This window comes from Pungitius pungitius, chromosome 12 (assembly GCF_949316345.1).
Source record: "Pungitius pungitius chromosome 12, fPunPun2.1, whole genome shotgun sequence".
Lineage (NCBI taxonomy): Eukaryota > Metazoa > Chordata > Actinopteri > Perciformes > Gasterosteidae > Pungitius > Pungitius pungitius.
The window spans coordinates 492,727-506,181 of record NC_084911.1 but is presented as its reverse complement, the minus strand read 5'-3'; the positions used below and the strand labels follow the sequence as shown (position 1 = coordinate 506,181).

The 13,455-nt window shown below is 45.2% G+C and overlaps 2 protein-coding genes across 5 annotated transcripts; one reads left to right on the top strand and one right to left on the bottom strand.

Annotated features, from left to right (window-relative positions):
- Positions 1-137: 137 nt before the first annotated feature.
- On the bottom strand, positions 138-6,111 carry sgf29 (SAGA complex associated factor 29). 2 transcript variants are annotated; one of them, XM_037477173.2, is made up of 10 exons: positions 5,249-6,111; positions 4,476-4,593; positions 4,320-4,395; positions 4,149-4,221; positions 3,862-3,926; positions 3,251-3,380; positions 2,519-2,665; positions 2,396-2,431; positions 1,078-1,240; positions 138-991 (listed from the first exon to the last, which is right to left on the bottom strand). In XM_037477173.2, exons 2-10 carry the CDS (start codon positions 4,539-4,541, stop codon positions 875-877), a joined length of 873 nt encoding a protein of 290 aa, XP_037333070.1. In that variant the 5' UTR covers positions 4,542-4,593; positions 5,249-6,111; the 3' UTR covers positions 138-874. The 2 variants fall into 2 exon arrangements, with proteins under 2 accessions (XP_037333070.1, XP_062421786.1); XM_062565802.1 differs by having other exon boundaries at positions 4,476-4,549; positions 5,249-6,107.
- A 922-nt stretch (positions 6,112-7,033) lies between these two features.
- Positions 7,034-7,942, top strand: nupr1b (nuclear protein 1b). Of its 3 annotated transcripts, none has more exons than XM_037476319.2 (3): positions 7,034-7,211; positions 7,325-7,462; positions 7,592-7,942. In XM_037476319.2, exons 1-2 carry the CDS (start codon positions 7,115-7,117, stop codon positions 7,456-7,458), a joined length of 231 nt encoding a protein of 76 aa, XP_037332216.1. In that variant the 5' UTR covers positions 7,034-7,114; the 3' UTR covers positions 7,459-7,462; positions 7,592-7,942. The 3 variants fall into 3 exon arrangements, with proteins under 3 accessions (XP_037332216.1, XP_037332215.1, XP_037332214.1); XM_037476318.2 differs by having other exon boundaries at positions 7,036-7,211; positions 7,322-7,462; positions 7,595-7,942; XM_037476317.2 differs by having other exon boundaries at positions 7,036-7,211; positions 7,322-7,462.
- Positions 7,943-13,455: the final 5,513 nt, after the last annotated feature.

Genomic DNA, 13,455 nt, shown 5'->3' with positions numbered 1-13,455 from the left:
GTAACAATTCTTCTACTCCACTACAATGAGAACATTTAATCTAGGGCATTTATGTAAGAGCTCTTTATAGACACATTGTGGTTAATAATATAATAATGGATTATAATAATAACAAAGATCACTTCTAGATCTAGTAATCATTATATTTGTAGTTTAATTTATAACAAAATATAAAAAATAAATAGAAAGTGAAAAGAAAATAAGTACATGTAGCAAGTGCTGAAGCTGTTCCTGTGTGTGTGTGTGTGTGTGTGTGTGTGTGTAATAAAACAGTGAAGCATTGAAACATTTTTTTCACCACTTCTTTTTTTCAAGTGTTTGTTTCATCACATGTAATAAAAACAACAGAAGAAGAACGTCTCGGTTCATCGACAGGAAGCTGGTGTGAGAATCAAGCTCCTCCACCGGAGACCATCCTGATTCCACTTAGGAGTAAAAGTCTTAATTCCTCACGTTTCCTCCAGAGTCTCATTGTTCTCTTTATCTCCAAGGACACCATTGTTCATCTCAGCCATCAAACGTGGAAGAAATAACGGGTTTTTCTGCTCAGAAACTAAACTCTTCACGTCCTCTGTTGAGCTCAAAATAAAAAAAACACGATGGAATGTCGACGTTTTGTTTTCGGCTCCTCAACGCGAGAAGAAAACCACTTTTAACACTTTCCGAAGGGAGTCTGGTTCGATCACATCATAACATTGTTGCACCTCCATCGTCACGTAGACGTAAACACGACAGCGACACACACACACACACCAGTGGACTTCTGCCATGTGCACAAACCATCGACACTCAACCCCTGAGCGTCCGAGTTGAGTCGCCATGTTGTTTTATACAAAAAGAAGAAAACACGAAATGGGAGCGCTGGGCGTTGTTGTCACTTCTTCTTGTTCTCCTTGCAGGCGACCACGTATCTCTGAGCCACGTTGAGGGGGGGGGAATACCCGTCAGCGTAGGACGTGTCCTCAAACAGCACCGAGTAGTCGTCCTGAGGCTGCACACGGAGAAGAGACACGATCAGGTGCTGCTCAGCAGGACCAATCAGGGATAACACACACACACACACACACACACACACACCCTGTGAGGAGGCGTGTGGATCAGAGCCCGGTAGAAGCAGGTGGTCTGCGGGTAGAGAGCCAGAACCAGCTGGTCCTTACTGAAGAGGGCCTCCGGGTCGGTCTCTGGGTTCGCCTTCCACTGAGGGAGGGGGATGATCCTCCTTCTGCTCAGGGTGTGTCTCCTGGTCACATGGTCACACAAACCTTGATTAAAAACTTCCCCAATGTAGAGGTATAACATACATGTTAACGCTGAGGGATGTTCTCCTGGCTTTCAGCAACCAGTGAACAGTAAGTGACCATATATGGACTGACAAGGACATAGAGATGAGGCCCCGCCCTAAAGCGTCCCTTCTTCATGGTCTGTTTGACTCTAAATGGACAATCAACGCCCCCTGCTGGTCACTACACAGAAGTAGAGTCATTTCCTCATAGACGTCTATGGGAGCAGAGGAGTCGCCCCCTGCTGGTCACTACACAGAAGTAGAGTCATTTCCTCATAGACGTCTATGGGAGCAGAGGAGTCGCCCCCTGCTGGTCACTACACAGAAGTAGAGTCATTTCCTCATAGACGTCTATGGGAGCAGAGGAGTCGCCCCCTGCTGGTCCCTACACAGAAGTAGAGTCATTTCCTCATAGACCTCTATGGGAGCAGAGGAGTCGCCCCCTGCTGGTCACTACACAGAAGTAGAGTCATTTCCTCATAGACGTCTATGGGAGCAGAGGAGTCGCCCCCTGCTGGTCCCTACACAGAAGTAGAGTCATTTCCTCATAGACGTCTATGGGAGCAGAGGAGTCGCCCCCTGCTGGTCACTACACAGAAGTAGAGTCATTTCCTCATAGACGTCTATGGGAGCAGAGGAGTCGCCCCCTGCTGGTCACTACACAGAAGTAGAGTCATTTCCTCATAGACGTCTATGGGAGCAGAGGAGTCGCCCCCTGCTGGTCACTACACAGAAGTAGAGTCATTTCCTCATAGACGTCTATGGGAGCAGAGGAGTCGCCCCCTGCTGGTCACTACACAGAAGTAGAGTCATTTCCTCATAGACGTCTATGGGAGCAGAGGAGTCGCCCCCTGCTGGTCACCACACAGGATGCAGCTTTAACTCATGAAGCTCTTTGTCTGAACTGATGTTCTTTCAGTGTAACTGATTTAAAACGACAGTTAACAAAGGTTTGGCTCCTTATATAGTTCTGAGTTTTACTCACAATAAAACAAGTTTGGCCTTTAATCCAGAATAAAACAATTGGGTTCTTTCTTTTAAAAAAAAAAAAGGAAAAACCTGAAGATGTGAAGCAGAAACACAAAGGAGAGAAATCATGACGAATAAACTCACTCCTTTCCCTCTTCGTCGATGTCGTCCACTTCGTACCTGTAGAGGTCGACAGGTCAGTTTCAGGTGTGCAACGCTCCACTCCTTTGAAGCTCCGCCCACATCCAAACACACGATGACTCTTACTTGTTGGTGGAATGGTTGTAGCTGACGACCTCTGCCAGGATCCACTGCTCGTCTCCGTCCACGGCCTTCACCCTCGCCGCCACCTTGTCGCCCTGCTTGGCCACGTAGTCGCTGCTGGCTGGGGTCGCTCCACACAGAGGGGGGGGGCTGAGGGGGGGCGACAGAGTTGATGCTGCGTCACTTCTTGGTTGTAAAAGGTCTGCGCGTGTTGTCCCCTCCAGACCACCAGGTGGAGTAACGTCTTCTGTCAAAGACGACCTACAGACTGACGTCTGTGTGTGGAAGTCGTTGGTTTGTTTATTTATTTATTTATTTGTCCCGTATTTTCAACTTATTTCACCCGTCCAGCTGCAAACCGACGTTTGATCTTCCTCCATGAATCAGAGGTCATCATCGCGTCCTTAGAGACGGCTCGTGTCAGTGTTCATATTTACAGGTTTCTTCCAACAGAAACTCTTCAAACGGATTCATTCTCTCGTAAAAAGCCTTTGTTTTAATAAAGGCGGAATTATGCTATGAAACCAGAAAGGATGCAGTCAGCGGACCAATCACAGCCTCGTGGGCTGCGTGAGGCTCACGAAGCTTTTGACGCAAGTTTAGAAAATGGGTGGAAACACGCAAGAGGTTCTGTGTGCGAGGCTTCACATCATCACACAGAACAAGGACACATTGATGCAAACGCGTCTGTGGTAAGATCAGAAACTACAACTGTGTGTGTGTGTGTGTGTGTACCTCTCCCCAGGCTTGCCGATCCACAGAGGAAGCGTCATGGCCGACTGCTGGAGGAGGGTCATCAGGACGCCGCGCCTCATGGTCTTCCTGGGGGGGTCGCTGTCACTGTGGACCCCCGCCATCTTAGCGGCTACGAGACACAACAAGGTAGAGGAATCTTTATCACACACACACCAAAAATTCCACATTGCGTTATTTAGAAAGATGTTGTCGGTATCCGGTATGTAACCGTATAGTTAACTTTGACCCGAGGAACCAATCAGCTGATCGTCGCTCGCTGGCCGACGTGCTGCTCGTCAGCGCGGCCTTTTTTATAAATGTACAACTATTAGTATTACAAAATGTCTATGTGTCACAAGCTGTTGTGTTGTGGTGTTTCACCCTGTAAAGAGAGTTTGTTGTGGGTTCTTCATTGTTGTGATAAAGTTATAACCATGACTCGACCGCTCTGTGATGACTAAAGAACAACTTCCGTTGTTGTGGTGAAACACCGGTATGAACGGTGTGTGAGGAGATGTTATACCGGTATACCGTGCAGCCCGTGCATGGAGACACACACACACACACACACGCACACACACACCGACACACACACACAGACACACACATACCGATCCTTCTCTCTTCCAGCAGAGATTTGATCTCGGCTATTTTATCCAGCGCGTGATGCAGGATGCTGAGAGAAATAACAAATAAACAACAAACAAATCATTACTGGATACCTTTCATGATCATAACACACGATGCCCTTCTTTAGATCCATGATACATCATTTGAATGTGTTCACAAAGAGGTCTGCTTCATGCGTGCCACAGGCAGAGCTCACGTGAGCAGAGAACATCTTTGAATCGGTGTTTTTCTGCAGGAGACTCAGACGTGTGAACACACACAACCTCACCTGCACTCGGCCTCTGCGTCGGCCTTGGCCGTGGTGTACAGGCCTCTCAGCTTGGTCCGGTAGTACGGGGACGCTGAGGGACACAAGAGAGAGGAGACCAAGGCTCCATCAGGAGTCCTGATGGAGCCTTGGTCTCGTGGGTGGAGACCCCAGAGAAGGTTACACACTGACTTTTGTTCTCCGTTTGCATCCTCTCGTGCGTCTTCTGGATGTTGAGCAGGTTGTGTTCGCTGCGTGACCTCTCCTCCTGACAGACAAACACATGTTCAGACATTTGGTCCACTAAGCAGAGGTCTGAAGAGCGGACCCATGACGTCACAGACTCACCTGGGTCTGCTTGATGAGCTGATGGAGCTCCGTCAGCAGCTCGGCGATCTTGGTGTCGGCTGACATGTCGGAACCTTCAGATTTGAAAGGTCACACGCGCCAAACCCCATTGAGAAATCTGTCATTTAGGAGAAGGCTTCTGATGCAGTGGAAGCTGTTAACATTAGTGGCCCATCGGATGAAGTGGGTTCTTCCGGTCGTGATTCTTGTGTTAAATGTACTTCAGCGGCGGCTGATGGAAGCAGAACCACATCTGGAAACCGGTCATTTTAAAGACTCTCGGCCTCATCGAATATTATTAATGTTAACACTGCATAAAACGGGATTTTTAATGGATGCCGAATAATAACTTGGATCACACATGTTATAAATAACGTGCGTTAAGTAACAATAACTTCTGAATTGACAGATTCCTGAATGGACTTCTTGGTAAACTAACGTTTAATGTGTGAATCATGGCTCTATGAGGTTAAAGCAACAAATATGGCATTCAGCGATTATAATGTAAGAAATGCATAACTTTGTTTTATATAAAGGAGATAAAATGCGCAATATAGCATTTGTTGTGGGAATAAACGAGGCTACTTGAAGGCTAACTGTTGGTTCACGGCGTTAGCAAGCGGCTAGTTTGGCTAAACTAGCTTTAGCTTAGCCAGGCTGCTAAACTGTTGGATTCGAGCTCAAGTACATAATCAGACTCTGAATTAATTACCACTCTAATAACTTACTGCTAAACTATACAGGATATGTTTCAGAACACAATATGTACTTACCGTGTTAATTTTTGTTTTTATTTATTGTCGACTTGCTATCCACCGGATTAGCTGCTCTTCTTCTTCGGAGCTAATGTTGGTAGCTGAACACCCGCCGCCTGCTGGAGGGCGTCTGCCACTGCAGGCTGGTTTTATGTCAACAGCAGATACACGTTCCAAGTACAATAGTGAGGTACTTAGACTGTACACTACGTGTATATCACGTGCATATTATTATTAGTACTTTTGATACTCTAAGTATGTATTACACACCACTTAGATGCAGTATTTTTACCTCTGGTATTGCTACTTTCACTAAGTACAGTTTCTATGATCAGTTTGTACAAAAATACAAATTGTCAACATCCCTGTGACGTTAAGTATTATATGTTTTATATTCAAATGAATTAAAAGGTGTTGGGGGTGATTCAATGATGAAAACAAGTCTTAAGTCTTAGACAATAACTTGTGTTTTACAGCCAAAATAATTTTTCTGTTTTGAATACTTTGACTAAATAGTGACCCAAAAACTCTGAGATATCTGAGTACATACGTGTGTGTAGCACAGAGAGAGGTCACGTCAGTAGAGGGCAGTTAAATATTTAAACCTGGAGGAATTTTTGCTGGCACTTTGGTCTAAACTCAGACGTCACATACAAAATACCCAAAACCACGAAGGTCATTTAAGGATTAACGTCGACTCCCTAAAACTGTGTTTAATGTTTAATAACAATAGAACAAAATGTTCTGCACTATACAACAATGTCCTAACAACCGCATCGAAGGCAATTTGAATTAGATAAAAACGTTCTACAGATTTAACAGAAATTATGACATAAATTAGTCACAAATCTGGCGAGATGTTATGTTTAAAAATAGCACAAAGTTAAAATGCATAAAGTGTGTTCAGGGAAGTCAGCTGATGTTTAATCTGTGTTTGCACTGCGAGGAGATCCTGAACAACAAGGTCAGGGTCCATTACAGCTCCGGGAGGGGGGGGGGGGACTCAACACGTTAAAAACCAAAGATTGACGTGTCAGGAAACAAGGAGCTTGTGGTCATAAACACACACACACACACACACACACACACACACACACACACACACACACACACACACACACACACACACACACACATACACATGAGGTCATGTCTGCAGCTAAAAGAAGGGGCGGAGCCTAAACTCACCAGACAAGATGACACGTAACAATAATAAACATTTCATTTTCATCATATTCACAGATCTTCAGTTTATACCAAAGATACAGAAACACATCGAGGACATTATTCTGTCATTATGTTGAAAAGTTTTATTCACTTATTCAACTGAAATAAGATGTTTAAATGAAACAATGTAGATAATAAAATGAAGCTGTAAAGTATTTATGCTGTTTCAACGTTTAGAGGAAATGATGCAACATTGCACTGTGTGTGTGTGTGTGTGTGTGTGTGTGTGTAGGAGGAGCTCAGTGTGTGTGTGTGTGTGTGTGTGTGTGTGTGTGTGTGTGTAGGAGGAGCTCAGTGTGTGTGTGTGTGTGTGTGTGTGTGTGTGTGTGTGTGTGTGTAGGAGGAGCTCAGTGTGTGTGTGTGTGTGTGTGTAGGAGGAGCTCAGTGTGTGTGTGTGTGTGTGTGTGTGTGTGTGTGTGTGTAGGAGGAGCTCAGTGTGTGTGTGTGTGTGTGTGTGTGTGTGTAGGAGGAGCTCAGTGTGTGTGTGTGTGTGTGTGTAGGAGGAGCTCAGTGTGTGTGTGTGTGTGTGTGTGTAGGAGGAGCTCCATGTGTCCGTTATAAAAACACACAGAGCTCCTCCCGATCAGATCCTGCCTCCTCGTCTCCTCTGAACATTCTCCAAACATCTGTCGGTGTTGCACATCTGGTGAACCGAAGATGAGTCACGTGGACGTGAAGAACCTGAAGCCCTCGAGCTTCGAAGCAGAGAACTACGATCAGTACGAGTACTACAACCTCAGCGACAAGTACGCAGGTGAGACTCCTCCCCCCCATAACACATACGTGTACTTTGAGTGTACTCTGTGCGTACTGCGTGTACACTTGGTGTACTCGAGGTATAAAGCTGGACCCGTTGCTCCTCAGAAGGCTCGGCCCGTAAAGGAAGGACCAAGAAGGAGGCGAGTGACAACACCAACCGGCCCTCCCCCTCCGGCCACGAGCGCAAGCTGGTGGAGAAGCTGCAGAACATGGAGGAGAAGAAGAAGAAGAAGAAGGAGTGAGCAGGTCAGCTGCTCCCTGTTGTTTGTTCATCTTTTGTCCCCATGACCTGCTCCTCTGGGGGGTCTCATCTCGACAGCTTCACATGGGTCAGAGCTTTAAAGCAATTCAATACTTTTATGTTTCCCTCTAAAGCAGGGCGACCCGGACGGCTCGACCCGGACCCCGACCACGGCGACACACTGAGGCCCACAGACGGCGGGGGCCCCCCGGGGCCCCGACGGACCGAGGCTTGACCCCCCGACCCCACTGACCCCCTCCAAGAGGAGCCCACAGGAGCCAGACCTCCATCGTGGGCAGATCGTGGCTCCTCCCCCTGCCGGGGGTCGGAGAGCATCCGTTTGCTGCTCAGACCGAGGAGGAGCACATGCACACGTAGGAGGAGCACGTGCACACGTAGGAGGAGCACGTGCACACGTAGGAGGAGCTTTCAGTATCTTGAGCTCTATGCGACATGTTTTCATACCAATAAATAATTTTAAAGGACTTTGTAGCATTGTACTTTTTTTGTAGTTCAATACTGTGATGAAATGTTTTATTTTGTCTCTCTCCTGAAGTATTTGAAACAAACAACATATGTTAGGCCTTCATATTATTTATCAAATGAATTTGAGCTTTTTAGAAGATACATAACAACCAATTAAGGAGAAAAGAACTGAATAGAAAGGAAAACATCTGCCCATAAATCTACAAACAGGAAGTTCATCTTATTTTGAAGGGTTGCAGTGAAAAAAAGAGAAAAAGCTCATTGTGTCTGCAGCCTCCTGCAGGCGGCGGTTTGGAGGACACGTCTGATGGATCCTTTGCATATTCCAATAACTACTTGTTATTTGTTATTAGTTATTAATAACTAATAGTTTTCAGTGAAAAGTGACTTTTAATGTATTTAACTTTGACACTTTATATCTTAAGTCTGTAACGGTTTTATATGTAGTTTATACTTTGTGTTATGGATCACAGTTATGAACAGAAGTCCGTAACGTTACAAACGTCCCAAATAAATACACAAAGGGACACAATTTGGTGAGCTGAGCTTTTAGCTGTGTCTCATTTGGAGGACTGTGTCCTAAACCAGTGACCTTAAAAATGTGTCACTTTTACAGCGAGTGAGTGAGCGCAACATTTCAGCCACGTATGAAGAAATAGGTACATATACTGTATATATAGATGTATATATATACATCTATATATACATCTCTATATATATATATATATATATATATATATATATATATATATATATATATATATATATCAGTGTCTCACTCTCTCTGTCCCTCAGTGTCTCTGTCTCTCATCCAGCAGGATTTGTCCCTGCTTTTTGAAGCAGGGATCAGGAAATATTTATAGAGACGACTGTTGTTACATAATCAGCTTCACCACACAGACTCAACACAACATTCAGTGTTCAACACACACACACTCTGTGCTGAGGAGATACCAGTGCCTTTAGAAACTCCCCTGGTTGCCTAGCAACTAACCCTCGGGATGGCCAAAAGGAACTTCAGGTTGTTCTGATATAACGAGTGAGCAATGTGATACTTGTGTTTGTTGAATAACTCTTGGATTCATTTAATTAGATCATCGCAGGCTGAAGAATGAGTGTGTGGTGGAGTTATGATAGTGACAAACTAAAAAGATTAAAGCAGATGAAAAACAACAACAAGCTGTACTACAAACAACACACAGATCTTCAGGAATCAGGAAACACCAGAATATGTCAGACATACAAGGAATGTGACTTAAGTCATAACAGCAGAACAAAAGCTGGGGATGAAATAAAGAGAACATTTCTAATAAAAGGGAAAGAGAGGCATCATAAAACCCAGCAACGTACTTGAAGAAGGAGATGCTAATGATCTCAGTCCATATATGGTCACTTCCTGTTCACTGATCAAAACGAGGGAAATCGTTGAACTTGAGGCTTGATGTGATGTCATGACGGTGTCGTTCTGCTTCTGGTCTTCATGGTTCTGTTTCCAATGAGCAGAAGCACTTTTATTTGGGGGAGAAACCAGTCTCGATGTTTTTGTGTTTGATACTTTAAAAATACAAAGAGAAGATATGAGATTAACCTGATAAAACGTCCTGCTGCCGCGGCAACCGCATCTGATGATCTGTTGTTTTATTAAACGTGAGAGTGAGCCTCTTCTTGTATTTCTATATCAGCTCATTGTTTGGGTTTTTCTGAGCTGTTGTAAACGGTTAATATACAGTTATTTGCATAGATTTATCCTCCAGAACTCAAACCACCAACCTAGCTAGATTTAAGCTAATACTCCACAAGAAGAAACATACAACAATGAATTGTGGGTAATCTGTGTGTTGATCACGTGATCAGAGACGAAACTGTGAAAAAAAAACACAAATTGGTTTGGTTTCCAGAAAGCCAAAAAGTCTGTTTGAGGCGAAATCTTACGCACAGCTCGCTAATAACACGAGTCTTTTATATAATTATAGTCTCACACTGCAAATTTCACACACACAGAAGTATATGATGATGTCACTTGTCACATGTCACACCTGACATTCCAAAGCCCTGTCACATTACCTGTGCGTCACATGGCTCAACACCAGGATGGGAGACACACAGAGGTTTCAGCACCAGCAGGTGAGCTCACCTTTCCTCCACCGAGATGGAAGGAAGGAGAAGAGGAAGAAAGGGCGAATCCATGGAGGAAGAGGAGCAGGAGGAAGACCTGAAGCAGGAGGAGGTGGAGCCCAAAGAAAAAGAGGGTCAAATTCAACCAATGAAACTCATGCGCCTTGTGGAAAATGTTGTGAACTCATTCGATCGGAGGCGTTTCATTCGATCAGAGGAGTTTCATTCGATCGGAGCCGTTTAATTCGATCAGAGGAGTTTCATTCGATCGGAGCCGTTTAATTCGATCGGAGGAGTTTCATCGATCGGAGGCTTTCATTCGATCGGAGGCGTTTCATTCGATCGGAGGCGTTTCATTCGATCAGAGGCTTTCATTCGATCGGAGGTGTTTCATTCGATCGGAGCCGTTTAATCCGATCGGAGGCTTTCATTTGATCGGAGGTGTTCCATTTGATCGGAGGTGTTTCATTCGATCAAAGCCGTTTCATTCGATCGGAGGCGTTTCATTTGATCGGAGGTGTTTCATTCGATCAAAGCCGTTTCATTCGATCGAAGGCGTTTCATTTGATCGGATGCGTTTCATTCGATCGGAGGCGTTTCATTTGATCGGATGTGTTTCATTAGATCAGAGGCGTTTCATTCGATCGGAGGCGTTTCATTTGATCGGAGGCGTTTCATTCGATCAGAGGCTTTCATTCGATCGGAGGTGTTTCATTCGATCGGAGCCGTTTAATCCGATCGGAGGCTTTCATTTGATCGGAGGTGTTCCATTTGATCGGAGGTGTTTCATTCGATCAAAGCCGTTTCATTCGATCGGAGGCGTTTCATTTGATCGGAGGTGTTTCATTCGATCAAAGCCGTTTCATTCGATCGAAGGCGTTTCATTTGATCGGATGCGTTTCATTCGATCGGAGGCGTTTCATTTGATCGGATGTGTTTCATTAGATCAGAGGCGTTTCATTCGATCGGAGGCTTTCATTTGATCGGAGGCGTTTCATTCGATCAGAGGCTTTCATTCGATTGGAGGTGTTTCATTCGATCGGAGCCGTTTAATCCGATCGGAGGCTTTCATTTGATCGGAGGTGTTTCATTCGATCAAAGCCGTTTCATTCGATCGGAGGCGTTTCATTTGATCGGAGGTGTTTCATTCGATCAAAGCCGTTTCATTCGATCGGAGGCGTTTCATTTGATCGGATGCGTTTCATTCGATCAAAGCCGTTTCATTCGATCGGAGGCGTTTCATTTGATCGGATGCGTTTCATTCGATCGGAGGCGTTTCATTTGATCGGAGGAGTTTCATCGATCGGAGGCTTTCATTCGATCGGAGGCGTTTCATTCGATCGGAGGCGTTTCATTCGATCAGAGGCTTTCATTCGATCGGAGGTGTTTCATTCGATCGGAGCCGTTTAATCCGATCGGAGGCTTTCATTTGATCGGAGGTGTTCCATTTGATCGGAGGTGTTTCATTCGATCAAAGCCGTTTCATTCGATCGGAGGCGTTTCATTTGATCGGAGGTGTTTCATTCGATCAAAGCCGTTTCATTCGATCGAAGGCGTTTCATTTGATCGGATGCGTTTCATTCGATCGGAGGCGTTTCATTTGATCGGATGTGTTTCATTAGATCGGAGGCGTTTCATTCGATCGGAGGCGTTTCATTTGATCGGAGGCGTTTCATTCGATCAGAGGCTTTCATTTGATCGGAGGCGTTTCATTTGATCGGATGCGTTTCATTCGATCAAAGCCGTTTCATTCGATCGGAGGCGTTTCATTTGATCGGAGGCGTTTTATTCGATCGGAGGCGTTTCATTTGATCGGAGGTGTTTCATTCGATCAAAGCCGTTTCATTTGATCGGATGCGTTTCATTCGATCGGAGGCGTTTCATTCGATCGGATGTGTTTCATTTGATCGGAGGCGTTTTATTCGATCGGAGGCGTTTCATTAGATCGGAGGCGTTTCATTCGATCGGATGTGTTTCATTTGATCGGAGGCGTTTCATTCGATCGCAGGCGTTTCATTCGATCGGATGTGTTTCATTTGATCGGAGGCGTTTAATTCGATCAGAGGAGTTTCATTCGATCGGAGGCGTTTAATTCGATCGGAGGAGTTTCATCGATCGGAGGCTTTCATTCGATCGGAGGCGTTTCATTCGATCGGAGGCGTTTCATTCGATCAGAGGCTTTCATTCGATCGGAGGTGTTTCATTCGATCAGAGCCGTTTAATCCGATCGGAGGCTTTCATTTGATCGGAGGTGTTCCAGTTGATCGGAGGTGTTTCATTCGATCAAAGCCGTTTCATTCGATCGGAGGCGTTTCATTTGATCGGAGGTGTTTCATTCGATCAAAGCCGTTTCATTCGATCGAAGGCGTTTCATTTGATCGGATGCGTTTCATTCGATCGGAGGCGTTTCATTTGATCGGATGTGTTTCATTAGATCAGAGGCGTTTCATTCGATCGGAGGCGTTTCATTTGATCGGAGGCGTTTCATTTGATCGGATGTGTTTCATTAGATCAGAGGCGTTTCATTCGATCGGAGGCGTTTCATTTGATCGGAGGCGTTTCATTCGATCAGAGGCTTTCATTCGATCGGAGGTGTTTCATTCGATCGGAGCCGTTTAATCCGATCGGAGGCTTTCATTTGATCGGAGGTGTTTCATTCGATCAAAGCCGTTTCATTCGATCGGAGGCGTTTCATTTGATCGGAGGTGTTTCATTCGATCAAAGCCGTTTCATTCGATCGGAGGCGTTTCATTTGATCGGATGCGTTTCATTCGATCAAAGCCGTTTCATTCGATCGGAGGCGTTTCATTTGATCGGATGCGTTTCATTCGATCGGAGGCGTTTCATTTGATCGGAGGCGTTTCATTCGATCAGAGGCTTTCATTCGATCGGAGGTGTTTCATTCGATCGGAGCCGTTTAATCCGATCGGAGGCTTTCATTTGATCGGAGGTGTTTCATTCGATCAAAGCCGTTTCATTCGATCGGAGGCGTTTCATTTGATCGGATGCGTTTCATTCGATCGGAGGCGTTTCATTTGATCGGAGGCGTTTTATTCGATCGGAGGCGTTTCATTAGATCGGAGGCGTTTCATTCGATCGGATGGGTTTCATTTGATCGGAGGCGTTTCATTCGATCGGAGGCGTTTCATTTGATCGGAGGCGTTTCATTTGATCGGATGCGTTTCATTCGATCGGAGGCGTTTCATTCGATCGGATGTGTTTCATTTGATCGGAGTCGTTTTATTCGATCGGAGGCGTTTCATTAGATCGGAGGCGTTTCATTCGATCGGATGTGTTTCATTCGATCGGAGGCGTTTAATTCGATCAGAGGAGTTTCATTCGATCGGAGCCGTTTAATTCGATCGGAGGAGTTTCATCGATCGGAGGCTTTCATTAG